Source organism: Citrus sinensis, chromosome 9 (assembly GCF_022201045.2).
Source record: "Citrus sinensis cultivar Valencia sweet orange chromosome 9, DVS_A1.0, whole genome shotgun sequence".
Classification (NCBI taxonomy): domain Eukaryota; kingdom Viridiplantae; phylum Streptophyta; class Magnoliopsida; order Sapindales; family Rutaceae; genus Citrus; species Citrus sinensis.
The window spans coordinates 3,424,229-3,452,181 of record NC_068564.1 but is presented as its reverse complement, the minus strand read 5'-3'; the positions used below and the strand labels follow the sequence as shown (position 1 = coordinate 3,452,181).

Below are 27,953 nucleotides of genomic sequence, written 5' to 3'. Positions count from 1 at the left end.
CTGTATGCAATGCAGCTGCTTCAACAGTAAAAAAAAAAACTTGAACAACCGGTATTTTACCGGTTGTTCATCTAATAATTTTTAAAAAATTATTTTTAATGTAAAAAAATAAAATAAACTAAAAAAAGGAAATTTATAAAAAATTAACATTAACAATATTTGAGTGAGAAAAATATTTTTAATTTAAAAGAAAGTTAAAAAAGAGTAAAATATTATATTTCAATTATTTTGGTTAACCATCAATATATTGATAGACATTTCAAATTAATTTCACATGTCTCCTAATTTTTGTTAAACTTTCTCAATAATTGGTTTATTTGTTTTCACTTCTCAATCCACTAGTTTTATGTATAATATTCCTATTAAATTTGTTAAATATGAATATTTTAGGTTAGATTCCAAGTAAATTCATCTCTCATTGAATGAGTTCCTAAATTTGATTACATTTTCTCCCTTTTTGATTTATATGTTTCAACTATTATTCCACAAATTTTGCATTTAATATTTCAATTCACTTGGTAAGTATTCAATTATTTTGGTTAAATACCAAAACTACTTTTTTTTTATTAGATTAGTTCCTGATTTTGGTTAAATTTTTTCATATTTAGGTTCACATATCTCGAATTATTAGTCCACTAGGTTTGTGTTTGATATTCCTACTAAGTTCGTTCAATACCAATATTTTAGTTTAGATTCCAAGTAACTTTTATTTCTCATTGGATAAGTTCCTAATTTTCGTTACATTTTCTCTCTTATTGGTTCAAATATTTCATTTAATTATTCCTCTAGTTTTATGTTAAATATTCCCATTAACTTGGACAGATTCCAATTATTTGGGTTAAGTACCAACTTTACTTTTCATGATTTTATTTGTGGTTAAATAAGTCCCTAATTTTAGTTATATTTTCTCTCTTGTGGGTTTATATATTTCAATTATTATTCCACTAGTTTTGCATTCAATATTCTAATTAACTTAGTAAGATTTCATTTATTTGGGTTAAATACCAAAATAACTTTTTTTATTAAATTAGTTCATGATTTTGGTTAAGATTTTTCATTTATATATTCACATGTTTCAACTTATTAGTCTGCTAATTTTTTATTTGATATTTCTACAAAATTCGTCAAATATCAATATTTTGGGTTAAATTCCATGTAACTTTCATTTTTCTATTGAATGAATTTCTAATTTTCATTATGATTTCTCTCTAATTGGTTCATGTGTTTCAGTTAATTATTCCTCTAGTCTTGTGTTGAGTATTCCCATTAACTTGGTAAGATTTCACTTATTTAAGTTAGGTACAAATTCATTTTTTTGTAATTTTATTGTTGGTTAGGCAAGTCCCTAGTTTGGGTTATACTTTCTCTCATTTGTGTTTGCATGCTTCAGCTATTATTCCATAAGTTTTGCATTCAATATTCTAATTAACTTCGTAAGATTTCAGTTATTTGGGTTAAATACTAAAATTACTTTTTTGGTTAAATTAGTTTCTAATTTTGGTTAAGTCTTTTCATTTATAGGTTCTCATATTTCAACTTATTAGTCACTAGTTTTGTGTTTACCATTCTTACTGAATTCGTTAAAACTAATATTTTAAGTTATATTTCAAGTACTCTTATTAACCGTTGGATGAGTTCCTAATTTTCATTATATTTTCTCTCTCTTATTGGTTCATGTGTTTCAACCAACAATTCCTCTAGTTTTGTGTTGATTATTTCCATTAATTTAGTGAGATTTCAATTATTTGGGTTAGTTACCAAATTTATTATTAATAATTTTGTTTTTGGTTAGGTAAGTCTCTAATTCATGTTATTCTTTCTCACATATGTGTTTATATGTTTCAACTATTATTCCATTAGTTTTGCGTTCAATATTCTAATTAACTTCGTAATATTTCAGTTATTTGGGTTAAACACCAAAAAGTACTTTTTTTTGTTAAATTAATTTCTAATTTTGTTTAAGTTTTTTTATTTATAGGTTTACATGTTTCAACTTATTAGTCACTAGTTTTGTATTTGATGTTCATCCTAAATTCGTTAAGCACTAATATTTTAAGTTAGATTCCAAGTAATTTTCATTTCCTATTGAATAAATTCTTAATTTTCGTTACACTTTCTCTCTTATTGGTTCCTACATTTCAGCTAATTATTCTTCTTGTTTTGTGTTGAATATTCCCATTAACTTAGTGAGATTCCACTTATTTGGGTTAGTTACCAAATTTTTTTTTTGTATTTTTATTTTTAGTTAGGTAAGTTCTTAATTTAGGTTATACTTTCTCATATATGTATTTATATATTTCAGCTATTATTCCACTAGTTTTGCGTTTAGTATTCCAATCAACTTGATAAGATTCCAATTATTTGAGTTAAATACCAAATTTACTTGTTACGAAAAACAATAACATTAACAAGGTGAGTTATTTTGGACCCCTTAGTATTTTAGTAAATATTAACTTACCATATAATATTGTAAAAATCTTTATTACAACCCCTTAATCTTTTCTAATATTTTGGGTCCATAATCTAAGTCCCCTTTTTTTTTTCATTATTTCATGAGATCCATTGAACTTGATTGTATATATAATTGAGCTTTTAGTTTTTATACATATTTAGTCTCATTTAATTATTTTAATTGATTATTTTTAGTAATCATTAAAATGAATTAATGGATTTATTTTCTTCTTTCTCTTTACTTTTTAAAATAATTTCTTTAATTTTTGGAAACTTTGACAGTAAATAAAAAATAACATGTAAGAGTGCATGCGCTTGCTATGCTTCTCAAAAAAGTTATTTTAGAAGTTGCGACAACATAAGTTATAAAAATATTTAAACTTACAAAAATTAAAAATTTCTTAATCTATTTGTATTGAATTATCTTCTTCTTCTTTTTTTTTTCATTTTGCAATCAATTGACTTCATGAGATTTCTTAAACTTAAATTTATTTATACTTAACTTCTGATTTTTGTAAACGTTTTGCCCATTTTAACGTTCAATTAATTATATATATTTATTTTAACTTACAAAATTGAAGTTTATTTAATCTATTTGTGCTGAAACTTATTTATTTATTTAGGATAGCTCATTTTATCATTTCAATTAATTCTAATCATTTATATTTTAAAAAATTCATAAAAAATTAATTCATATAAAATTTTTACCGCTCTATTTTCTTTTCAAAATAGTTTCTTTAGTTTCTCATGACTTCAACAAAAAATTTACGTTATTATAAGTAGTATTATTATTTTATTTGTATTTCTTCTACTACTATTATTTATTTATAATGTTACTACAATTATTATTATTACTATCATGCCTCATGAGATTTATAGTTGAATATAATAAAAATGTATATGTTTGTGTTTAGCGCTATTTTTGTACCCTTTTAGATTACTAAGATATTCTTTAAAAAAATTTGATTATACAATTGATTTCTACAAGTAACAAAACTTAAGGCATTGATTTTTGTTTTTTAGTTAAAACCATTATTTATTCCTTTAGGAGATTTGATCATGAATTTGAATCTATTTATATTGAATTTTCTTTTGCCTTTTCTTTTCTGGGCTCCGTTGACTTCACGAGATTTTTTGAACTTGAATTTATTTAGAGTTAACTTTTGATCATTAAGAACTTTTTGTCCATTTTATCATTCACTTAATTATATTTATTTATCTTTGAACTAAAATAAATCAAGAATTAAGATTTTTTCAATTCAAATTAAAATTTTACCTCTCTATTTTCTTTTCAAATTAGTTTTCTTAGTTTATCATTACTGTAACAAAAAATTTACGTCATTAATTATGAATATTATATTATACTTAAATTATTATCACTATTATTATTTTTTTTTTACTCTTACAATGATCATTATTGCGATCTTACCTCATGAGATTTTTTAACAACATGTTATTTTTAAAATGAGTATCCTTCTTTTTCGTTTTTAAGCATGTATATCATTTGCATAAAAAGTATATATAATGATATATATATATATATATATATATATATAATTTTAAATTTATAAAATAAGTTCTTTAATTTTCAAGATTTAGCTAAAATAATTTTTAGAAGTTTATTATAGCCACTGACATTATGAAAATCTAACACTACAGTAACAACCAACATTTTTTAACATGATTTTACATGTTTAATTAACTTATGTTTTTCAAATGGTCCTTTATTCTTAAATTTGTTGGCATTTATTTACAAATAAAATTATAGTGTCCTATTATTTTGTCCAATGTACTTAAAGATTAATGAAATAAAAAAATTTCAATACAAGACTTTCACTTAAGCAGTTAATGACTATAGTGAACCGATATGTGGACTACTAAAAAGTTAGAATTGTTTTCTTCTTCTTTTCAAAAAAACAAAAAGCTAGAATTGCCAAGGAAGAAGAGCCTAAAACCACTTTTATTGAGAAATTATTTTACAAACTCACAAGAAAATAACTCTTTAAAAACTTTTAATATTAATAAACTAATACAAAATTAAATCAATTTATAACTTTTAACATCAATAAGTTTGATCATACAAAATTAAACTTCATATGTTGCTGCTAATTTGAGATTTAGATTTCATGGGTCTCTGCATTAAAAAAAAAACCAAATGATATTAGAAAAAAGGGCTGCAAAAAAATAAACAATATTCAAATTTCAAATGCATGGTCTAAATTCTAAGGCAGGATCAGTCATATATTATATTAATAGAAAAATTAAAACTTAAAAATAAAATAAACACATAACTACATTCTAATTTTAACAACATATTTTTTTATGAATTTTTTAACAGCAATATTCAGAATATAAAAAATATTATGAAATGGCATACTCATTCTTTGTAACTTTTATGTTTACTTTCATTTAACAACAAATTGATCATGGCGATAAAGATAGAGGAGAATACATCCAACTAAACAAGAATAAAATTTCAGCACTACTGATTCGTGATTGCATGAATAATATAAATTATGAAATAGCATCCGTATGAAAAACTCATAAAAAGCAATAGAAACTAAGCACCTAAAAATAACTGGCAAAAATTTATAAGCATATTAAATTCATTCATGAGTAAAATGCATCCAAAATAAAGCCTTGTTTATTTGTTTATTATAGTTTCGACAATTCTTATAATTTATTAGCATACCCAGACACTGTTCAAGTAGCCAAAATACTTAAAAATGACTAGATTACTAATTACCAAAGCATTTGAAATGTAGGAATATCAATACCACAACAGTTGAAAAACCCACCAAAAAAAAAAGCAACTTAAATCAAGGAATTGGTGCCATCCTGCTAAAATAGAAAAATAAACCATACCTAGAAAGCAAACAATTAAAGCCATTCAATATTTTTACGAAGATGTCTGCTTTGTTGTCTTGAATCACTTTTTGTACTTCCTCCAAGATATTCCATGAGCTAGATACGCCATTTTCCGATTCAGTATCCATCACTACATCAGTTCATGGGCTTATTCCCATCAATATAACCTAAACATTTCACCATTACAAACTTATCATTCTAGAAGCAATGAGACTATTATCAGACTTTTAACTTTCACTTAGCATACAAATTCCCTTACCCATGCAGTCATTCTCAATATGTGCATGTAGCCATCCTCACTTTTCTGGTTTTTAAGAAGCCTTACCAAGCTTTCACAGCTTGAGCAAGTTGTCATTTTTTCATTCTAAGACAATAAATATAGCATGAAGATAAAACTCTTTTTTCATAACTGAACAATGTTAAGATCCACAGTATTTTGTGCAGAAAAAATGATCAAATAATGTCCCTTATCACCTTCATTTTACTCAATTCAATCGTAATTTAATTCAAGTCAATCAATAATTAAGTAAATCCCTAATTGAATTGAAAGAAAAGCCAAAAAGGCAAGACTTATCATATTCGTACAATAGTTTTTACTTTTTCTTTTCAAGTTGGAATAGTTGTAAGATTCAATATGAAATCAAAATACTATCAAACTCAGCATCATAAAAATTCATAAAAAATTAGAATTCAATAGGAAAGTAGAACATGATCAAATTAAGGACCAATATTAGAAGTATTAGAGATTTTAACATCTGAAATGTGCAATTTGATTAAATTTTGCGTTGCAATCCATAGAAATTAAGCAACGACAAACGTTGACAAAAAAACAAAATCCCTAATCTGATAATAGACGTCTAATGTTGATAATAAGTATAGTAAATAAGTTTAGTTTAATCAAATTGAAATTGATTAACAATTATGGCTATTAACAATATAATAAAGTTTAATGTTATAAGATCATTAATCACAAATACCACTAATAGCAATAGATCAAAAATTAACAGTACATATGTAATTGTCCATTTTAAGTATTTATAGAAATTGTTGTGACTTGAAAATAGTGAATAAATGTAACCATAAAAGATAAAGGAATAAATAAAGTAATTAATTTCATATATATATTCGCATGAATTAATTTGCACAAGAGGTTGTTTGTGAGTATTATTTAAACAGCTTATAGAAGATTAGAAACTTTATATTTGTCTACTATACAAATATTTCGTCATAGGGTATATAATAACATATTAATATTAGCAACTATCATTAATAAAAAATAATATTTTACATTTAATTATAATGGACTATCAACAAGATAATTGTTTCATAATTATCCGATAGTTGGATAAAAACTATCTTTAGATTGGTAGGTAGATATTTGAGTCATTTTGCGTATTCTAGGATTGATTTGTTCTAATTATTTGAAAATAAATATGATTAATTATGGATTCAGATATTCAAACTACACTGTACTATAAAAAAAAATTATGATAATTTTTATCTAAAATATAGTTAAATTTATAATGTAATATTAAAATAATTTAATTATTTACAATCAACTTTATTAGCCGATACTTAAATATTATTCCCAGTAGTATAGGGGTCTCATATTTTAAGTATATTTTCATGTTATTAAAAAAATAAAAAAAGTATATTTTCATGTAAAGTTGAGGGGGTCTTTGGTAGCTTTCTAGTTTGATTGGATTAGTTTGATATTTGCTTGAAATAAGGGTAAATATATGATAATTACCTTTAGTATTTTCCCTTATATTTACTTGTATAACCGTTACTCTAGGTGGCCGGTTGTATGCACAAATAAAAATAAATAAAAATAAAAAGCGGCTGTATTATAGCAAAGTTTAGCTAGGGTTTTGCAGAGGTTTTGTTTTCAGTCTTCAGGAGCCGCATCAAAAAGGTGTTAATTTTTTGTTTCCTCGCAATTTCTGCTTTATTTATTTTATACTAATTTCAACTCATTATTTAGTCTAGACCTAAGAGAACAGTTAACGAATATCTTGAGATTTTATTGATAATTATGTTTCTATTCTTTTAATCGGTTTGTCGGGAGCCAAATAGAGAGCTAAATTTCGTCTCTTTCTGGGATAAAAAAATTTAACTCATTTGTCAGTGCAGGATGCTATATGTTTAGGTGAGTTGTTGATATTAGGAGTTTAATGGCTTATGTGCTAATAAATAGATGGATTTTTTCTTAGAAATTTCCCTAAGGAAGCAATGCTAGAGTTGAATAATCTTGAGCTCTTGAGGGTCCAGGTGTTGATATTGTTTCTTTTAATTTTTCTTTTTGACAGGTTTGTTATAATGGGGCTTGCTCGTAAAGAATCAACCTTTTCTGATGAGGATGGATTTGAAGATGAAGATGTGAGTGAGCTCAATGAGGAAGTTTCTGAATCTGAATCAGATTCAGAAGGGGAGGAAGATGTGAAATTGGCCGAGCCTTCAAAACAGGCCGTGTACAACAGAGATGGTCTTGAGGAGAAACTTCAAGATATTAGTTGGCCGGAAAATGCTGGGTGGATACATAAGCTTACCATTGATATTGATCAAGAGCAAGAGGTGGATGTGAATGATGATCTGAAAAGGGAGGCTTCTTTCTATACACAGGCATTAGAGGGGACAAGGCAGGCCTTTGAGAAGCTTCAATCGATGGGGCTGCCTTTTCTTAGACCGGCTGATTATTATGCAGAGATGGTTAAGTCGGATGCTCACATGGAAAAGGTGAAGCGCCGACTTTTGTCTGAGCAGAAAGAGATTGAGGAGGCTGCGGAGAGAAAGAAGGCTAGAGAGGCTAAGAAACTAGCTAAAGAGATTCAGGTCCAAAAGACAAAGGAGAGAGCGAAGCAGAAAAAAGAGGAAATAGAATCTGTTAAGAAGTGGAGGAAGCAGAGGCAACAAAGTGGGTTTGCCGGGGAAGTCGACAAGGGTGAATTGGATTTGGCCTTTGAAGGTGGGAAGTCATTTGAGAGGTCAAATAAGAAGAGACCAGGGGTGTCTCCAGGAGATCGGTCTGGTGGGAAGGCAAGAAAAAGTGGTGGTGGTGATAGTGGAAAGGGAAAAAAGAAGAAGAATAGAGATTTTAGAAATTCCAAGTTTGGCTTTGGAGGGAAGAAAAGTATGAAGAAACAAAACACATCTGATACCACTGATGATTTAAGAGGCTTCAGTAAAGGTGATGGTGCTGGAAATAAGAGAAGGAAGAGGTAATACGGGTTCTGCTTGTTGTAGCCTGTTGGGAAATTTTGGTTCTTTTGGTCTATGTAATCTTTTATGTGCTAGATACTTGCAGTGTTTGTCCTTAAAGGAAAATTGCTAGTTGCTTAATGTTATTCTGTTTGATTAATCTTAGTCAGTCACAATTCTGCCAGTCTGCCAGTCACAATTCTGCCAGTCTAAACTTGGCATTTGATTGTTCTTGCTGGTTATCCGTGCATTTTATTTCAGAATTATTGTTAGATGGAGCTAGCAATTATCCCCTGTTATATTTGGCCGTGCAATGCTGCACTAGCGGTTAACATTGATTAGCCTTCTTTCTTTTTGGCTTCAACTATCATTAGTGTTCTGATTCTTTTGTTTTTTCCTAATAAGCTATCATAATTAGGACAGATTCATATATATAGAGACGCATGGTCACATTTTTTTTTCCTCTTGAGTTAGATTTTGGATGAATGCACATACCCCCTTTCACAAACCTGATCTATTAATCAAATAAAAACCGAATCCATTCGTAATTAAACTGTTGACTCTGTAATTTGTACACGTGGGGTTTAATTTTAGGCTTGTTAATTTGTAACTTTAAGTGTGTTTTTAATATTGGATACTATACACAATATAATGTGCTTCACTGATAAAATTATTATCACTTATCGATGTCAACTCCAGTACTGAGCAATATCTAACTTTAAATTTTTTTATTATTATTATATGAGATTATTGCTCAGATTACAACTTATATTATATGAGACTATAACTGATATTTACAAATCAGACTATTACTAGGATTAACTTACATCAATGCTAATGGAGTTCTGCTCAGATTTTAACCCTCACAAATATTCGAGGGATGTCTATTCTTCACTCATGGGTAAGAAAGAAGACTACCTTCACTCAATTAATTGAGGAAAAAAATACCCCCACAATGCTTTTGTGGGGTTCGAACTACAAGCAGCTTCAAATTTTCATTTCCTTATTGTTGTACCAAACTTTTAGCATCTTTTTTTGTCCAAATATGAACCCGAATAATATTTGACAGAACATTTTTCCAACTTATAGAGCAAATCGACATGAAACACACATCCCATTTATTTTTTAGCAGCTCTTTCTTACAATTTGTGAAACAAAATCAAAAGAAGCGATAGCAACGTCCTCACTTGATTTATTCTTAGCCATTAGATTTTAGGCTACTAATGACAGTAATCAAGTTTTCGGGAAAAAAAAGGAAGAAAAAGTAAAATTAATTAAGAAATGGTTGATGCAATTTGATGACATGTGATGCTTTCGTATGGTACATTAGACTTTTGATTAAATTAATGAAGAGAAAGGTCCACACCAGTTGGCCGGAAGCTTCTTTCATTGCATATGATACATCAAAATGATTAAACAAAGCATATCATATATTATTGACCCATTAGCTTTCACATTACACGTCAATTTTAATTTCAAGCCCCTTGAACTTCTGCTACAAAGAGCTTCCCATGCACACTTTTTTCAACTATATTAATATATAAGGCTCTTTAAAACGCTTAGTGTCATCACATTCTGCTCATAGAGTTCAATTCCACAACCTTTCTTCATATTTCGTCTTTGCAATTTTTTTGAACAGAAAAAATGCTGGATTCAGCAGTGGATTGGATCACAGAAGCTGCTTCTAACTCTATATTCATCTTCTGTTTCTGCAACTTGATCATTGTTATGATTCTCATGGGGTCCAAATACAGCTCGGGCTTTGATCAAGAAAGTGAAGAACATGCCCCGGTGCTGAGCATCAATTCATGTGCATATAGTAACAAACAGGAAACAATCTCTATACATTCATTTGATGGCAACAAAAAGTCAATGGCTGCCCGCGAATTGTCAACTGATCTCCAGGAAGAGCATGCCGATGATCAAGAAGAAGAAAGAAATTTTGAAAATAGTGAAAGCAAAGACGATGATGATGAGTTGAGGAGAAGATTTGAAGAGTTTATTGAGAAGGTTAACAGGGGATGGAAGGAAGAAAAACTGAGGACATATGGTTTAGTCTAAGCATGCATATTTTACACTACCAACTAGGCTTCACTTTTGACCACCCATTTCAGAGACTGTTTGGCTGTTACGCTACTTGTGCAACCCAGATTACTGTATATATGCGATTATGATGTTGCTTTAATGAGAATTATTTGGGTATTTTCACTAATAATTGCTGCAGTCAGGAGTTTTTTTTATTATTATTTTTTTTTCATATAGTCAAAGTCTTGTACTCTTGTTAGTCTATTCAAAAGTGGTTTGGAAGTGCTTTCTGATCTGGTGAAACATCTTTCATATTCTTTTTCAAAAGCTGCAAATGATATATTATTTTAGAGGGCAGTTAGTTGTGTGGAAAATGCAAACACATTTTACAAAGACTATAAGTTTGATATCATTTAAAGTTATAAAGTTGACTTGGGCTCTCGTCCACATGGATAAGGAGGCAAATCGAAGCAACAAACAAGTGGAATAAATGGTCCAAAGGGCATGCTTGGAAGTGGCAGTATATGCTTTTAATCTCTGCTTTGGTTTTCTTTATTTCCAACCAATGGATATGGTTCTTCTGTTCTACATGCTGATGTATATACTTTTCAATTCTCAAGCTCTGGTTTTTCTCTTGGCTGCGTGCATGCTTTTCAATCGACTTTTAAGTACAGCATGTTGCAATGATCCATCTATCATCACCCACTATCCTCTTGCAATTGTCAATATTGTTAATGTCACCCCCGGTTTTGATACTAAAGTATTATAGTTGCAAGTGAAAATGCGAAAAATGGTAATCCAGTTCTTATGAATTTCTCAAAATGGTTAATTCTGAAAACGATCTAGATTGATTGGTCATTCTGGGAAAAGAGTGCTGCAATTTTTCATGATGCTTCAAAACAGTGCAATGCTTCAAGACTCAAAATCATTCATGAATAAAACATCCAGATGAAATCAATTTTTCAGATACAGAGTACCAAAACATCCACCATTAAAACTGAATATTTGAATACAAACTATCAAATCAGCCGAATGACACACCAATTACATGCATTTGAAATGCTACACCAATAAGATAACATTAGGAAATACACGATGACAACAACCAGACTCGGAATGCTCCTACTAATTAGAAGTCCTACCTAAGCCTAAGAAGGGTACAATTCTAGGTTAAAAACAGCATAGCACTAAACCCTATTTGCCCCTAATAGATGGCCGTTGGGGTTTAATTTGGTTTCTGACAAGTCGGGAGAACCTAAACGAAGTCGTGTCTGCAGAAAGACACTGAAGTCACAGCAAGTATACAGACTTGCAACATGATCAACAGGAGACTTCACAGTTCGATTGGCCGGGACCTTTCGAATCATCATCAAGGGAAGATGTTTTATTGTCAAAAGACAAGGTCCTTGAACCGTGCATAGTGTTCAAGGAAGCTGAATTGTCTCCAGGGAAAATCGCAGAAGATGTGACAATTGGCTTTATTCCACTGTATCCCCCCTTGATTTCTTCTGCAGAGAGTACGCTGACAGATATGGGGGTGACAATTGGTGCAAGCTCAGTCCTCTGCTTCTTGTGCTTCTGCTCCAGCTGGTGACCTGGCAGGAAACTTCCCACAACAACCTGACATAATCAAAACAATTCAGAAATGAATACACTTGTAAACCAAGTAATTACAAATGGCAAAAGGCCTAAACATGACTTGAGTGTATAAGAGGCAGGTGTTTGTCTTGTTTGTCATTTACTCATAATATAAGATAATCACTTATTATGATATTGCTATGTAGTGGTTGTTTAATATTTTTACTTAGGTAATATCAAAACAATATTGACAGCATATAATTGAGATATTGGTACCTGCACAGGACCGGCAGCTATCAGAAAGCCAGCCAGTCCTCCCCCTACAACACGACCATCTGGGCCTGCCAAAGAGACACTCATCCCACCAGATCTGCTCTTTGTTCCTCCATTATCAGAGGGCATGTAAGATCCAGACAAGGAAAGTATCTCAAAACGACCCTGAAAAAGGTCGTAACAAAAGAATTGATGATGCCATGAAATAGAGCAGCAGTTATGCTCTTAGAAAGTCAAATATGAAAAGCTGAATGGTCAGAAAGTCAGAAGTAGCATGCTATTGCTCAAACTTAAGAATATGATGCATGTTAGCCGCTATAATTTTACATTCCAAGTCCTTGTTTAATTTTTGTTAAATGTATCACTCACGGGCAGTAAACAGAGAATATTACACAGTTTTTTTTTTTTGATAAAATATTACACACATAGTTGACTGGTGTATATAAAGTACAATTAATTGTTTCTTTTACATATGTTTCATACTTTCATATTGCTTTTATATACAGTAACTACTGACAATCACTTACAGTGATGGCCAAAAACAAAGTCCATGGACCACATATGACACCATAAAGTCTAGAATGTATCTTCTTTAGGGCTTTAGCATGGCCATTTTAACCAAGCACAATTTCTGGTGTTGTATCTTAAGAAAATTCATTGGTCCCTCATATAGCAAAACATTTTCAAAGAAAAGTAATAGGAAAAAGGACCGCACCTCATACGTCAGGGTCCCCCCAGAAGAGGTAGGCTGACGAAGTGTAACGTTTGAAATTGTACCGTTTGCAGAGAGAATGCATATAGCACGAGATCCTTGTTGGGAAAATGACATAACCTTCATTGTAACATCCTATATAACAAAGCTAATAAAATTAAAATCTACAGAAATAGAGAATAAAGAAAACTAAAATAGAAGCTACAAGTCAGTCCTACAAAAATTTTAAAGGAATTTCTCAATCCACAGGATTAATAAAACTTCCTAACTCCAGATATGATACATTATGAAGAAAAAATAGTAATTCGCATGAAATTTCTCTGCTGGAGGCATCCAAGTAAGAAAGCACCCGTCTAATATATATATATATATTGATATATAATCAAATAAAGTTATTACAATAAAGTCACCAGGGATAACCAAAGTGAAAAACTTCTGATTTATCTATAATCATCTACATTTTTGCTGTTTAGAAAACTGGAGCAAATGCAATTTTCTTTTTTTGGGTCTTATTTCCCTTGCATAGAAATAAATACAGCACATACGGCAGCTATTATGCTACTGGTTTCACTACTTGTCATGCTTTCAGCTTTTCTTTCCTAGATAAAAGAGTTCCAAGCAAAGGCCTAACTATCGTGGCCCTCACTCGAAATAAAATGAGAATACGTTTTAGGTCCTCTGCTTCATAGGCAGATCATACGCAAGCAAGTAAACCAGGGTTTTTATGCAAGCTTTAAAAAAAGTGACAGACTGTTACTTTTATTTAAGCTTAATTTTTAAACTAAGATAAGAGAGAGCAAAAGTCAATAAAGGTGTGCTTAAGAACTCCAGTATAGAAGGACAAAGAAACAGGATACAACAGCACAATGATAGTAAGAACCCACTGATTGCACCAACTTTTACTAGACACATAGCTGAAGGCATACCTCGCCAGCATTAACAGTGAGAACATGGGGTGTGAAATTTGCACCAACAAAGTATGCAATTTTCTCACCTGCATAATAATATTTGCAAAAATAAATCAGTATAAGAAAAAGGGAAGAACCACATGTTTGCATTTGCATGATTATCCTTGAAACATACAAATCAAAATTCAAGGTGCCATGCCTGAGATAATTTAACTGTAAAACAAGCAAGCAATCAAACAGAGAACATCGCTCTAGGTACTTACAAGTTTCCGTGAAATGCCTAAGCAAACAGAACAGAACATAAAAATTGACCATCACTGAGCAAATGATTAATTGGTTATTCAATAAAACACTATGATAATATAACAAGAAAACTTATCTGCCCCAACTTTCTTCCCCACAATTTTGACATAATTGAACATTAGCACACAATTAGGTTCTGATGTTTAATCTCTCATAACACAAGTATGCATTTCTCATGCCAAGAAAACGAAGTCTACAGAGTGAGATGGAGAGAAATAGGGAAATTCCACACGAATGTTTTAAAAAATTAAGTTTAATACTACAGAAATGCTGTCACAAGGTTCCTTTTCCCGGCAGCAACTGGATCCATGATTCCCATTCCACCTAAGACATCTTCGTTAACTTCCCATTCTTATATTTGAACAATACAGCAAAGGCAGCCATTGCCAGGATCCTGTTCTAATATTCGACCACGGACTTCTGAAATTCATTCAATTTCTACGTATAAATAGCTGTGTTCTTTTTCATTTTATTTCTCATAGCATATCTCATGCAACTCAAATTGATGATTCTAATAATTCCTTAGAACGGTCAGCTTGTCTAAGAATTATTATAATTAAATTAAGTTAGATTTGGACCAGTCACATCAGCTAATGAGCATATAAAACAGCAGCAACTTTAACAATCCTCCCTTTCTAAAACGACTCTGCAATCCTTCCATCACGAAAGGCAGCAAGACATGTGTTTCAGCCAGAAGAGAGAGATTCCCTCATTTTACAGAATCATCACCAAATCAAACCCCATCTCACAATAACCATTAATTCAAGATATGGGTAAGAATCAGATATAATGGTCCCACTCCAAGATCAAACCCCACAAATATCCTCTTAAAATTCAACTATAAAACTCAAAATCAGAACCAACACCTCACCCCACATAACCAAACAACCACCCACCCCTAGCTTTTCATAACCAACTCCTCGAGATTTTCAATAATTGTACAAAATTTTAACTTAACTTAGTTATAGCAACAGATCATGACATCCAATGCAACAGTAGCATCTAAAACACATATAAACGACAACAATATCTATAACCTCGAATATATTTCAATGAATATATTAAAAAATAATCCCTTTACCTGGGGTTTCATGTTCATACTTATATGACTTCTTTGTGTTATCAACTGGCCGCCCTCTACCCCGTTTCCAAGCGGAATATTCTCCAGTCAGTGGAATCGATGCCGAAATCGGCATGGGTGACAATGCCGTTGTTAATTTCCCATCTGGGCCATACTTTCTAGGCCTTCCTCTCTTCTTCTTCCCCTCAGTGCCTGTGCCTGTCCCCGGGCCCGTAACCAGGGTTGGTACTGCCGTGCTTACCGGTGCCGGAGAAACCTCGGCAGCTGATGTTACAGCCGGCGCCGGAAATGGGACCGGATTTTCAGTTCTAGGAGCCGTTTGGAAGCCATCTGTAGCTTCATTTACTTTTACTGACACCCCTGAAGTTATATTATTCTCTTCTTTTGCCTCCATTCATAGATCAAGAAACTAAAAATCCCAAAAAAATTATCAGCCTCTAAAACCCTTAAAACCCAAGAATTATAAAATACTAAGCATTAAAAAAAAAAAAAGGCTTTTGGTGAGCAAAAACACTAGAACAACTAAGGGTTTATTTTACAACAGTAATTAACCAAAAAAATTTAAACTTTTTTGCAAAAATTAGCTGAAATACAAACTGAAATAATTATACAACATAAATTAAGAGAACCACCTTAAAAATTTTTAAAGAAATTAATACAAAAAAAAAAACTTGTTTGAGACTGAAAGATCACAAAATACAGTTATACATATACAATTCTGTGGCTTAAATCTCCACCATTGTAGAAAATGCACAGAGCTTGAATGTTGACTAAAAATTTGACCAAAAAAAATAATGAACTTGCAAGAAATGAAGAAATTTTTTTGTGAGATTACTGAATTTGTTCAGGAGAGATGAATTTAGGGTTTTGCAGGAAAAGGAGGAGAAATAAATAAAGTAGAAAAAATGGAAAAATAAAATAATAATAATTAATATACATATATGAATTAATTATTGAGGAATTTAATTTATAATTAATATTTTAATTACAAAATTCAAAGTATGAATTTTGGTTAAGAAAATGGTTCACGTCCGTCTTGGAAATTTAATAAAGGTCAATTAATAAATGGGAGAGATGAGAAATTTGAAATAAAAAAATAAAGAAATTTGGGAAAAGAAAAAGCTTTTTTTTTTAATTTTAAAATTGGCAATATATTTGTTTAAAGCAAAAAAGAAATAATTTAAAGCTGTAAAGCTAACGTTAGAGGCATGCCAATTTTCCAACCACTGACACCTTCTTTGTCTTTTCGGTGTAATTAAAGTTGACTATTCACAAATTTAAATTAAATGCCCTTTTATTTTGTAGAATCTACAGTTAATGCCACTTTAATCAGCTCTACGATTACCATTTTTTGTTTCTCTCCCTTTGAGGGGATCAGCTCTCCAATTTAGCACAAGCCAAAACGCACCAAAATCTACTTCTCTGATGAATCTAAAAGAAAAGAAAAAATAATCATAATCTACTTCTCTGAAAAGCACTTCTGCAGCTTCTGCTTTTCTTGTTCTAAAAGACATTATCCTTAAACCCACAAATTCCACAATGGAAAACATTGAAAAGACTGAAACTCTTGACTTATTTGTTCAGATTTTCATTGATTTGTTGTTCAAAGACAAAAATATCAAGTTGCAATTTACAAGTCATCTTGTGTATATTTTATTTTGGTCAATAGTGTTGTTGAATGAAATCAGAGATCCTTTTTCTTTTAAATTAAAAAATAAAAACTCAAACTACGGCTTAGATTGAGACTCTGAATCTAAAATTGTCCGGTCCTATAATCATTTGTTAAATGAAAATTTAGGACGTCAAAAACACTCCTAATAATGCATGAAAGTCATCATCTGAATTGAATACAGTGGAAGAAACCTTTGATTCCCTAAAGCACATTTAAGAGAAAAAATTTCACATCAAGCAGTCAACAACTTGGTCCACGTTCAGAGCTTGTAGACAATGTTCACAAACCGGAAAAAGCCAATTATGATTGACTTATTCCAGACTCAAGATGCAAGAGAAATAAAATCATATATGGGTTCAGCCCTGCAGTAACCAACAATTGATTCAAGTTGACCTAAAGAAACTGAAACAATCAAACTTGTATCAATGGCTTTACGTGAGTTTTCGGTAGCACGAAACCTGCCCTTCTTTCCTCGAATGAGTACTCAATCTCTTCCGCAGTTTCCTCAACTTGAGTAGTGCCATAAGGGATTGGAGCAGATGCATGTGCGGGAGTGATAGCTGTCTGCATTGGCACCGACACTGTTGAAGGTGTTGAGGGAACTGGAATTGGCATTGCCTTCGGAGTCCTGTTCTCTTCATCCACGAGAGTATTTGTCTTTGAAGGAGTAGTAAATGACTCAATAGGTGGAGCTGCTTTCTGCATTGTTGTCTCTCCATGTGAATTCAAATCTTCCAACCAATTAATGATATTAGATTTTGATGATGCAGTGGAAGAGATGGGAGAAAAGGGTTTCCGTATCATTGGTGACTGTGGTTCACAAGCACCTAAGGAGTGTTTTTTTATCGGGAAACCAGCAATGTCCAAACCTCTCCTACCTGCAAAACAGTGGACAGAAATGAGAAAAATAATGGGATCCAAAGAACAGGAAGATCAAAAAGGCTGAAACCAATTTATTTCTTAGGCCATCAGTTATCAGCCGATTTTGAAAATTACTTATCAGTGAATCATACAAGATTCATGAAACCTGGAAGGGATCTCTAGGAATGCCCTACACTAAAGATGTTTGAGCAGTATTTTGCCAAGATCAATACCACCTGAGTTTTTTTCATTTTTTATTTTTTTTCTTTTAAACTAAAGGCTAGTGAGATCTGCTTTTTTTTCTAGTTACTACTATAAAATATAGAAGCATAAAATGTGTGCTTCAATAAGCTGATATGATAGTTCTTTCAGAGAAATAGAATTAGAGATAAAGCATTTGCCAAGTTTGTACGAGGTATAAGGTAAGTGCCTGTAATATTTATAAAAATTTTAGAAGTGATGTTCCAAGAAATTACCAGCTGATAAAGCTGCAAAACCATCATCCATACGGATATTTGTATGGTCATTTTGGAGTATACGGTCAATTTTCTTGACAGTTCGTGGATGTGGAGTAGCTTTTGTGGTAGGTAATTCAGGTTTCGGAGTCTGAAGCATTGCTCCTCCTACAGAAAGTCTTCTATGACTTACACTTCCTGTTGAAACTCTAGGGGCTTTCTTCACACTCTGGGTTTTTGAAGGGCTTGGTTTTGACCCATAAAGAGCTTCTTGCTCCGCTATAAGTTGACCTTGAAGTTTCTTCTGGTCCTAAAAAGACAATTGTAAACAGATCATAATTTGCAAAATATCAACAAAGAAAAGCACCATGGTAATTGGAAAAATAAACACGGTATTAGGTATAGAATGAGTGAAAAGATTCATACTCGCTGCCTACGGCGTTCTTGCTCTTTCTCTTGCCGTAGTATCGTGTACTCTTCAAGCATAGAAAGTAGACGAACCTGAAAAGTGCAAAGGAAAGAGTTCAGATGATTTTGGAGAAGTAACCAAACATTTATACAAGGACAAAATTGGAACCAGTCAGGGATCTAATTCCCAACAAAAATAGAAGAAAAGTACTTACACCATCATATAAGAACTCAACGCCTCTCTCTTTTTCCCATGCAATGGTTTTTGAAGCCAATGCTTCTACCATCCCCGGAAGTTTATTCACCAGTGAACGAGCTTTCTCAGCACGCTTGAGAGTTAGATGGGCACCTTTTCCAGCATTGTATCGGTTATCGTCCTGCATAACCACCACAGGTGAAAAATTAAGCAAAGAAATTAAGATATTATTTAAGAAAATATAAATATAAAGAGATGGTTCTAACTGCCAACCCTGTTATATTCTTCAAGCCAGCACTCCTCTTCACATGCTCCCAACCATTTCTCAACCCTTTCGAGTATTTCTTTCCTGCTAAAAGCTTCCTCTTTAACCTTAGCTATTTGAAGTTCAATCTGTTCAAGCACATTAGCTGTGTCCATGGCTCCTGCGGTCATAGAAATAGACAAATATTCAGTGATCATTTGAGATAAAAGTAAGTTCACTAATGAAGTATATATAAGCGCAGCAGATACCAGACTCGATGGCTTCAATAGCATATTCGATAGAATGATCATTTTCTGGAACCATATGTGTATTTCTGCAGATCTCCTCTAGCTCTAACCTCTTCTTCAGAACAAGCTCTTTCATTTTGCTTGTCTTCAATTCTTCCAACCGAGACACTTCTGTCTCTACCTGAAAAATGTATTTACTACTTTAGCACACCCAAAAGCAAATGCATGCTGACTTTAAAATTACACAAACCAAAAGACCTGAGAAAAGCTTAGAGTAACCAGTTTTCATATGCTAATGACTTACATAACTAATGAAGTCCACAGAGAGAGTGTTGGGTTCAGTTATTTCATGTTCAGAAGCAGCTATATTACAGGTAACACTCTGAAATGCTTGCTGCTCTTCCACAGGAGTATCCATCAAATTCCATAGCTCTAACATAGTAGTTGCAAGATCTTGGAGCTGCCATGGCCCAAAGTTTCATTATGCTCAAAGAGAAAGTAGAGAATTTAAGGACTCATCAGAATAAAATTACCATCATCTTATGGATAGATAATTAAAACTGCTATTTACCTTTTGCATTCTCTGTATCTTAACCTCCCGCAGCTTGTGTATTGCTATAGTCAACCGTTCTATTGCATCATTACTTATACTCATTGATCCTTCATTCTCGCAGAAGCTAGGATGAATATCACTAACTGTGTGCTTGAAATCAATTCCAAGCACTGAGCAAAGAGAACTCAAAGTGTTTAGGTGGTCCTGAACCTGCTTCAGCCTATTGCTCTGCATAGAAAGAATGAAGATCACTAAGTTCAAAATCGTAGAAAGATGACACCTGATGTTTAATCACATAAGAGCACAAATAAAACAGAAGAGAAAGTCGTTTCAACCTTCTCTTTCTGAAGTTCATGGAGCTCTCTGTGAAATTCTTCAAGCTTTCTCAAAGACAAATCTGCATCATCCACGACTGTTTTAGAAGAAATATATACTGTTGACCCAAGGATCTCACTTTTGATCATCTCTATTTGCTCTAATACATCTACAAATTGTTTTTTTCGGTCGGATTTCCTTTTCCGCATTTCCTCCACTTGTGGAAGAATTCTCCTGAGCTCTTCCTTCAAGCTTTCTGCAGTTTGATCAGACTGAAAGTACAGGCCATAGACCATAAGCAAAGAGTTTCAAGTAGGTACTAAACATGCTAAACTTCAGACAAATGTATTTTCAGAAAACCAAAATAGTGAAAAGGGGACTAGAAACTTATCTAAATATCCAAGCAATAACTTCACTGCTTACAAATTGAAATCAAACTTTTAGATTTCGCAGGTCTTTGCTACCTTTACAATTTCTTCTCCCAAATTGCTTTCCAAGTTAATTTAACCTAACTTTTGAAAACTTAACACAAACATAATACCGTGGTTTGCCATTTATTCAAATAAAATCCAGCCAAAATATTCATTCTCACATTTTCGATCTCCAATCAAACCAACAATGGTTGGCATTGAGAATATCATTTCCTAGTTTACATAATGCTTTCACAACTTGCACAGATATTAACTTGAACTCCCAGATATGGTTATCAAAATATGACCAATTTATGTAAATAAAAACTCAACAATTGACTTGACTCCCCATTATTATTTGCAAAATGATCCAATCTAGATGAGATATAATTAAATTCTAACCTGCCTAATATGCACTGGTCGCTCCCCCATAGCAGAGCAGATAGCAGCAAGATCGGCTTCAGAGTCAGCAATTGCCTGCCTCAGCTGTGCTCGACATCGATTGGCTTGATCCACCTTTCTTCTGTATACTTCAAGGCACTCTTGTTCAAGCTCGAGCAACATTTTATCCCTGTCAGTGTCTGTCTCCCCAACTTCATCCCAAATTATCTGATCATCACAGGAAACCAAATTATCAGTTTAAAAAAAAAAATGAAAAGATTATCCCAAAAAGGAAGATTTAAGGCACTTTTTGTCCAAGGGTTCGTGAGTAAATAAGTAACCTGAAGTTCATAAAGAAGTGATCCGCATGTAGTCTCCACTTGCAGCAGCGGATCGTTATGATTAGCCATGTTGTTGAACTATTCTGAACTGTAATAACAATTATCTTAGTAAGGCACATTAAAAAATAATAATAATTTTTTTTAGAAAAAAAATCCTAAATTCCTGAAAACCTAACTAGTAAATATTTGTTCAAATTTATCTTCTTTTCGTCGTATTCGTGATTACTTATTCATCACTTTAATTAACTATAAGCTTAATTAAAAAAAAAAAAACTATAAGCTTACTTCTTTTCTGCACTTTCTCGCCAGCCAAACGGGGGATTGAGATAACAAGAGGAAGAAAGAGAGAGTGGAAATGGAGATCTGAAGATAAATCTGAAGAAAAGAGAATTGCCTGAGCGATTTTGCTTTCAAATTATCTTCTCTTTTTTTTTTTGTTCCCTTAGCAGAAGTGGGATTTTGTTTTTGTGTGTTTGTTTTCCTGAAAATTATTTTCCTTTTTCCCGGAAAATGAGTTTTGTAATGAACTGTGCGAGAAATGAGGTTTGAATTTTTTTGATGCAAAAGAAGTTAAGGGGGAGAGAGAAAGGTAGCCGTTTGGGGAAATATGACCGTTAAACAGCGCTTGTTAAGGATGTGTTTTTAAATGGTGGCGGAGATTTGATTCGCCTGGGACCAATATGGGGCTTCAATTTCAAATTCCTCAGGGGCAAGGTCTCAGATCCTGTGTGTTTGTTTCTATGCTTGTGCTTCGATCTGGCCGTTCATTTTCATTTATGTACGGTACGGACGGTCTATAAATCCGGGATTAATTAATTAGGATAAAGAGGAGGGGGTTTCTATCAAGTACTACTGGGTGTATGGGTACATTTGACTCTACCAATCAAAAATTAAACACGTCACACTTATGGCCATTGGGGACCTTTTCTTTTATTCTTGTGCTGCATGGACGCGCTTTTATGTCTTTATCGTACGTCTGATAGGAAGTTTCGCAAATTGTACAAACAAAAAACAAACTATCATCGGCCGTTTGATGGAAATGAAATTTCGTAAGAAGCGTTATGTTCAAAGGTGATGGGATGTTGGTGTTCGAATATTGATTTTTAAAATTTTACTTATTGTTTCCTCATATTTCAAAGTAATTCAAAAATTTTTAATTTGTTTAACAGGACTTTATCCATTAATTTGTCAAAGTGCATCAATCTCTCATCTTTCCAATAATAGACATTAACCCTTCTACAAAATATTAGAAATAGATAAATAGGATTTTATAATTATTTAAAAATGCATATAGAATAGAGCTGTTTTGAATTTTCCTGCTCTGATATCTCTTCTTTACTTGTATTACAATTATATTCGGTGGATAATTGAATTGAAAATAGAACATTTTAATTCCTCCAAAATATAAGTTTTCACCCACTACTTGGAAATAAGTCACCTGGGGCTGGTTATTTAGCAGCAGAACTTGGTACAACTGTACAAGTAGATGGAAAACAACAGATCATTTCTTTCAAAAAGGCATTGAAATTCAGTAGTAGATTTTACTTTATATTGAAAGTGTCTAGAATTACAGCTACTAGCTGCTGATACCCACCACCCCCAATCTCTTACAACAGACATTTTCTCTACAAATTTTCTGTTCCTATCAAACTGTATACTGAATAAACAAAAAGAATAAGCTCGTGTCATGTCAGGCTAATCATAAACTCAACTTACCCTTCACATGAAATGGACATTTTCCAACCAATACACATCAATCTCATGATAAAGAACTTTGGTTGCCTTCGAACTCTCTCCTTATGATCTCAAGCACAAGTTCATTCCAGGTATCAACTGGTCCCGGCATGCACCAGTGTAAGCAATCTTGTGGTGGAGGCCTTCCATCTGGGCCGCGTTTTGTGATCTTGTTTGGGTCAGGATTTCGATAAGGGCCTGGATGCCCATCATGGCGGTACCCAAAGGCTTCAGTGATATCCATCAACCTCAACTTTGATTTATTCGTTGCCTTCTTGATTGCATTGTTGAAACCTGCCACTTGCTTTTCATGCATTACTTCTGTAAATCCATTTTTCACTAACTCACCAACTGCAAGAGGCTTTTCCTTTCCTGTGCACGAACCACCTGTATTCCATGTGCCACCCTCATAATGATCGGGCGAATAGGAACGCACAATGGTCAGACCTGTGTAATTTGGATGTGTAGCAATAGCAGTCATAATTGTTTCAACAGAGATTCCAAATGCATCGACGTTGTTAACCTTCATGGGCCGAGACTTGTCTGGCCACCATAACTGTCCTCCCACAATCTCATTGTTCAAGATATAGACTGACTGCTTGGCAAACCAGTGGCCCGAAGAAAGAACAATCACGTCAAAAGTCGGTACGAATTCCATGAAGTTCTCATCTGGCGCATCAAGATGGAGCTTGTCAACACCCGCTGGAGTAAAATCAAATGGTTCATTAATTTTTTTTACAAGCCAAGATGACCATATCCGAACAATCGTAACAGACGTTGACTTGAAGTACCATCGTTGCATTCTTCGGTTCCCTCGGTTTTTTGGTACTTCTACCTGAAATTTTCCAATGATCTTTATTTACTTTTTCTGAAGGAACTTGATACCAAATTAACATAATGAGTAATAGAGAAGCAAAGAGAACACTTCCTTTTCAATGAAAATCACGCCACATCCCAATAGGAATTACAATTAACCACAGCGACCTAAAACTAACATGGTAGGCAAACTCTTGTCAGCCTGGAATATGAAAAGGTGAAGAAAATAAGAGAGAAAATTTTTCCACTATATATTTTCCAGGCCCAAAAAAGTAATAAGACGTGAGATTTGATAACAAATACAAAAGACATAGGTTCTCGCAACATTATAGACTAATTGCATATTTTTTGACCAGTTAAATTAACCGCACCGAATTTCAGGTTTCAACTAGGCAGTGGAGATAGGTCTAAGACTCTAACATGAGACTTGCAAGCCTATATGCCATCCACCCAAACTATAATTAGCGTTTATCTTATCGGGCCAGAGATAGGTGAGTGGATGGGAGAATGAACTTTAATATCTGAATTGCTGCCGTAGATGACTACCAGTTGTCTATAAGTCAAGGTGCATACAATCATCAGGGAAAAAAATTGTTTGATAATTTCAGCTCTCTATGTAATTGTTGAGTTTTAGAGTTTGTTAAGTAAAAACACCAAAGGAAAAAATAAATAAAAAAAGAGAGTATATACAGAGCGAATACCATCAAGGCTATAAATCCGTCCGCTAAGCATTAATGCAAAAAAAAACCTCCAGTGAAGTAACTAAAAATATAAGAACATAGCTTCATCTACCACATTGTAATATATAAGTAGATGCGAGTAGATTTGGGGTAAAATTTTGCACACAAAGTAATAACACAGTGAGAATTTTAGATACCTGCCAGAGAAGGCACAACATTGATTCCATCTGATTTCGAGCAACTGAGTCCCCAATGAAAGCTAGTGTCTTCCCCCTCATCAACTCCAGAAATTTCTTACCATCAAATCGAGGGAGGTCGCATTCAGCAGGCCTCCACCGCCAATTCTCATATTCCTTGTCGGGTCTTCCATTTCCTTGGCAGTTCTGCATCTGTGTTATGACAGGACATGTGTTGTTGGTGTACACTGGTCCTGAAGAATCATAAAACCAACTTCCGTGGTATAGATCACAACCTGCAAAAAAACATAATCAAGTTACAGATTAGAGACTCTAGAAAATGAGTATGGAGGATCGGAATTAGACGTTAAAAAGAAATTTATAAGTATGCAAAATTATGAATTCTGCTTCTACTTCAGAAATGATATATTAGTGACTGATCAACTGCATCCATATCTTAATAATGCTTTTCAATTTCTAACTGTATTATTTACTTAGCATGTTATAGTCACTTAATTTATTTCCATCAGTATGTATTATTTACTTAGCATGTTATAGTCACTTAATTTATTTCCATCAGTATACCATCAAGGCTAATCTTATACAGCTTAGCAAGTTGCATCATCAATAAATGCAGAACATTCTTTCAGCTAGTTACACACTCCTAAACCATATTTGGCTGATGATAAGCCACAAAAATGGTAGGCAGATGCAGCATCTCAAGGAAACTTTTCCCTCTTTTGGCTCTCTACTGGAAGAATTTTGTACCCATATAAAGGCAATGATAAAACTGTGCTCGTTAGTCACTTGAGAAGTACATTGTTGTTACATATAATAAGTGTTATGGCAAGTTACCATATTTGAGACTTTACTAAAGAGGTAAACATAATGAATCAATATCCTCATATACAAGTTGTCAGAAAAGAAAGTTTCCAAAATTGAAGCAAATCCAAACACAACTGGAACAATAATCATATCCTAAAAACAAGTAAGATTATCACAATAAGTTCAATAGATATACCTGATGCAACAAAATCAATCTGGGTGTTATTGTTGGAGGGAGGTGGAGAAGGTAAAGCAGGCATTGCCAATTTTGCTAAGTTATTGGTATTGTTCGATCCTATATATATGCTGCCAGAGTTTTCTGATGATCCCAGATGACCTTCTTTCCCAATTTCAACATCTTTTGCATAACTGAAGGCAACGCTACCATTTCTGGCCTCCTCTTCTTTTCTTGAACCAAATGACAAATCAACCGAAGAGCTATTTGACTTCTCGGCATCTTTTAAACTGGACTCCAATGGTAAAACATCGTTATCAATGAAACTCCGATTATTAGGAGAGATAGGAAAATCTAACTTTTTATCAAAACCGGTAAAGTATACACGAACTGTAGAACCAATTGGGCTTGAAACTAAAAGTAGAGAAGCAAAAACCAAGAACATGGCCAGTCCTCCTACTGAAACTAGGATGGACGAAAGTGATCGGGGAAAAGCAGCCATCGGAGAAGGCCCCCTGGGCGAATGTGCTAAAGTCATAGCTTGGTGTTAACTATCTACCACAACCAATCAAACATCCTTATATCAGAATATCTTGCTAAAACTGAAAATCACAAAATATTGATCTCTAAAACGGCAAAATTTCTTCCAGGATTTGGACAAAACCACTAATCTGCAGAGCTTCAATCTTGAAATTATCTTCAAAATTGCATCTCCAGTGAGAAATTCAATGTTGCCTTATCTGGACTTAAGATCAGGTTGTTCAATCTCCTTCAATAAACCTAAGAAAATAATAATAATAATAATAAGTATCACGTGCAATAAACAAATTTAGCAGTAATTTACGGACATTAAAAAGATTACAATTTTGGGAAACAAAAGAGTTACTCATTCACACTAACGACGCGGCAAAAGAGGAGTATTTACGGAAATTTTTTCAATTGCCTTTTATACAAAAATTTTAAAAAAATTAACTTGAGTTTTCATAATCGAAAAATAGGAACATTGTTATCCAGGAACATTGAATAACAGGGAAAAAGAAGAAAAAATATGAAGGTAAAGTTAGATACCGAGATGAAGCTTCCAGAATCTTCAAATTTGTTCAGTTTCGAGTTCGCTCGGTGTGAAATTGAATTACGATTTCGGTCAACGGAGAGAGTCTAAGCTTGCGCCGCGAAATTGGCGAGTGGCGACAACAATGCGTGATATACAAGGAAGGGGGATGGATCTCGGATCGCGAGATAAATTTAAATTAGATAAGACTAATGGCGTTAGGGATTGGCGAATTGGCGAGGGAAGTTTTGTTAAATAAATATTTTCGATATATTTAGGATTTACACAGGCGAGATTTTTCGATTATCGGAGACTGTAACAAGGATTTGGCCTTTTAATCCTCAGAGACAAAGGAAAGAGACGGCCAGAGTAAGTGTGTGTGGTGTGGGAGAGAGAAGGAGTGTGTCTGAGATTACCGGAATGCCCCTGATTTATTACAATGCGTCTGTAATCGGTTTTCTTGTCTTAGAAACACGACAATTAATGCTCAACTAATAACCACTCTAATTGGTTGCGTGTCTGAGTCTCGACTCCATCCACTTTTTTTTTTTTTATTTTGGTAATTTTTTTATAACGTGTTGTAAAAAATATAGTATTCTTTACAGTTGCTTAATTAGGCTGTAATTAATTATTGTTGAAGTAAATAATAGTGTTATATTTCAAAAAGTAAATTTATTTTAGAAGTATTGAACATTATTATGTGTAAAATAATAAAAAAATAAAAAATATTAAAAATTAGCTGAGAAAATGGAAGAAATTAATATTTTTGTTTTTATTATTTGACATTGAATAAATATTATGGGAGAATGTAATAAAAGTTGCTTTAAATAATTGGTAGGTTCGTGATTAAAATATTTCATATATGGAATAAAATTAATTGAAATAAATGGTATCGTAATAATTAATTATCAGACATAAATAGTGGGAGCCAAATAGGGTAATGAAATTAAAACTCATGTACAAAAACGTAATTGTACTTAGTCTGCACTTCACCGTCACACCACCTAAAAGTGGG

General features: G+C 32.8%; 5 protein-coding genes across 7 annotated transcripts; 2 read left to right on the top strand and 3 right to left on the bottom strand.

Annotated features, from left to right (window-relative positions):
* The first annotated feature begins 7,112 nt into the window (after window positions 1-7,112).
* On the top strand, window positions 7,113-8,701 carry LOC102622504 (probable rRNA-processing protein EBP2 homolog). The gene is made up of 2 exons (XM_006490186.4): window positions 7,113-7,234; window positions 7,629-8,701. Exon 2 carries the CDS (start codon window positions 7,639-7,641, stop codon window positions 8,539-8,541), a length of 903 nt encoding a protein of 300 aa, XP_006490249.2. The 5' UTR covers window positions 7,113-7,234; window positions 7,629-7,638; the 3' UTR covers window positions 8,542-8,701.
* A 723-nt stretch (window positions 8,702-9,424) lies between these two features.
* Window positions 9,425-10,840, top strand: LOC112495610 (uncharacterized). Its single transcript, XM_025092228.2, has one exon. It carries the CDS (start codon window positions 10,162-10,164, stop codon window positions 10,576-10,578), a length of 417 nt encoding a protein of 138 aa, XP_024947996.2. The 5' UTR covers window positions 9,425-10,161; the 3' UTR covers window positions 10,579-10,840.
* A 630-nt stretch (window positions 10,841-11,470) lies between these two features.
* Window positions 11,471-16,423, bottom strand: LOC102622810 (AT-hook motif nuclear-localized protein 3). Its single transcript, XM_006490187.4, has 5 exons — window positions 15,398-16,423; window positions 14,032-14,099; window positions 13,109-13,240; window positions 12,397-12,558; window positions 11,471-12,162 (listed from the first exon to the last, which is right to left on the bottom strand). The coding sequence occupies exons 1-5, from the start codon at window positions 15,789-15,791 to the stop codon at window positions 11,863-11,865; spliced, it is 1,056 nt and encodes a 351-aa protein (XP_006490250.2). The 5' UTR covers window positions 15,792-16,423; the 3' UTR covers window positions 11,471-11,862.
* Window positions 16,424-17,218: 795 nt separating this feature from the next.
* LOC102623115 (65-kDa microtubule-associated protein 3) lies at window positions 17,219-22,168 on the bottom strand. 2 transcript variants are annotated; one of them, XM_006490188.4, is made up of 12 exons: window positions 21,767-22,168; window positions 21,482-21,569; window positions 21,162-21,368; window positions 20,370-20,621; window positions 20,053-20,262; window positions 19,786-19,941; window positions 19,503-19,662; window positions 19,263-19,414; window positions 19,009-19,170; window positions 18,812-18,886; window positions 18,407-18,695; window positions 17,219-17,947 (listed from the first exon to the last, which is right to left on the bottom strand). In XM_006490188.4, the coding sequence occupies exons 2-12, from the start codon at window positions 21,548-21,550 to the stop codon at window positions 17,481-17,483; spliced, it is 2,199 nt and encodes a 732-aa protein (XP_006490251.2). In that variant the 5' UTR covers window positions 21,551-21,569; window positions 21,767-22,168; the 3' UTR covers window positions 17,219-17,480. The 2 variants fall into 2 exon arrangements, with proteins under 2 accessions (XP_006490251.2, XP_052289036.1); XM_052433076.1 differs by having other exon boundaries at window positions 21,482-21,572; window positions 21,860-22,168.
* Window positions 22,169-23,008: 840 nt separating this feature from the next.
* On the bottom strand, window positions 23,009-27,345 carry LOC102623598 (protein YLS7). Of its 2 annotated transcripts, none has more exons than XM_006490190.4 (4): window positions 26,956-27,345; window positions 25,909-26,667; window positions 24,909-25,183; window positions 23,009-24,050 (listed from the first exon to the last, which is right to left on the bottom strand). In XM_006490190.4, the coding sequence occupies exons 2-4, from the start codon at window positions 26,423-26,425 to the stop codon at window positions 23,241-23,243; spliced, it is 1,602 nt and encodes a 533-aa protein (XP_006490253.2). In that variant the 5' UTR covers window positions 26,426-26,667; window positions 26,956-27,345; the 3' UTR covers window positions 23,009-23,240. The 2 variants fall into 2 exon arrangements, with proteins under 2 accessions (XP_006490253.2, XP_052289832.1); XM_052433872.1 differs by lacking the exon at window positions 26,956-27,345 and adding an exon at window positions 26,774-26,910.
* Between the last annotated feature and the right edge of the window lie 608 nt (window positions 27,346-27,953).

Excerpts from the sequence above, each read along its gene's own strand:
- LOC102622504 (XM_006490186.4), top strand. The coding sequence starts at position 7,639 with ATGGGGCTTGCTCGTAAAGAATCAACCTTTTCTGATGAGGATGGATTT.
- LOC112495610 (XM_025092228.2), top strand. The coding sequence starts at position 10,162 with ATGCTGGATTCAGCAGTGGATTGGATCACAGAAGCTGCTTCTAACTCT.
- LOC102622810 (XM_006490187.4), bottom strand. The coding sequence starts at position 15,791 with ATGGAGGCAAAAGAAGAGAATAATATAACTTCAGGGGTGTCAGTAAAA. Across the intron at positions 14,100-15,397 it reads GTATGAACATGAAACCCCAG|GTGAGAAAATTGCATACTTT; the intron begins GTAAAGGGATTA and ends ATTATTATGCAG. Across the intron at positions 13,241-14,031 it reads TCACTGTTAATGCTGGCGAG|GATGTTACAATGAAGGTTAT; the intron begins GTATGCCTTCAG and ends TTTGTTATATAG.
- LOC102623115 (XM_006490188.4), bottom strand. The coding sequence starts at position 21,550 with ATGGCTAATCATAACGATCCGCTGCTGCAAGTGGAGACTACATGCGGA. Across the intron at positions 19,942-20,052 it reads AGATACAGAGAATGCAAAAG|CTCCAAGATCTTGCAACTAC; the intron begins GTAAATAGCAGT and ends GGGCCATGGCAG. Across the intron at positions 18,887-19,008 it reads TTGAGTTCTTATATGATGGT|GTTCGTCTACTTTCTATGCT; the intron begins GTAAGTACTTTT and ends TGCACTTTTCAG.
- LOC102623598 (XM_006490190.4), bottom strand. The coding sequence starts at position 26,425 with ATGACTTTAGCACATTCGCCCAGGGGGCCTTCTCCGATGGCTGCTTTT. Across the intron at positions 25,184-25,908 it reads GATTGATTTTGTTGCATCAG|GTTGTGATCTATACCACGGA; the intron begins GTATATCTATTG and ends GTTTTTTTGCAG. Across the intron at positions 24,051-24,908 it reads TGTTGTGCCTTCTCTGGCAG|GTAGAAGTACCAAAAAACCG; the intron begins GTATCTAAAATT and ends GGAAAATTTCAG.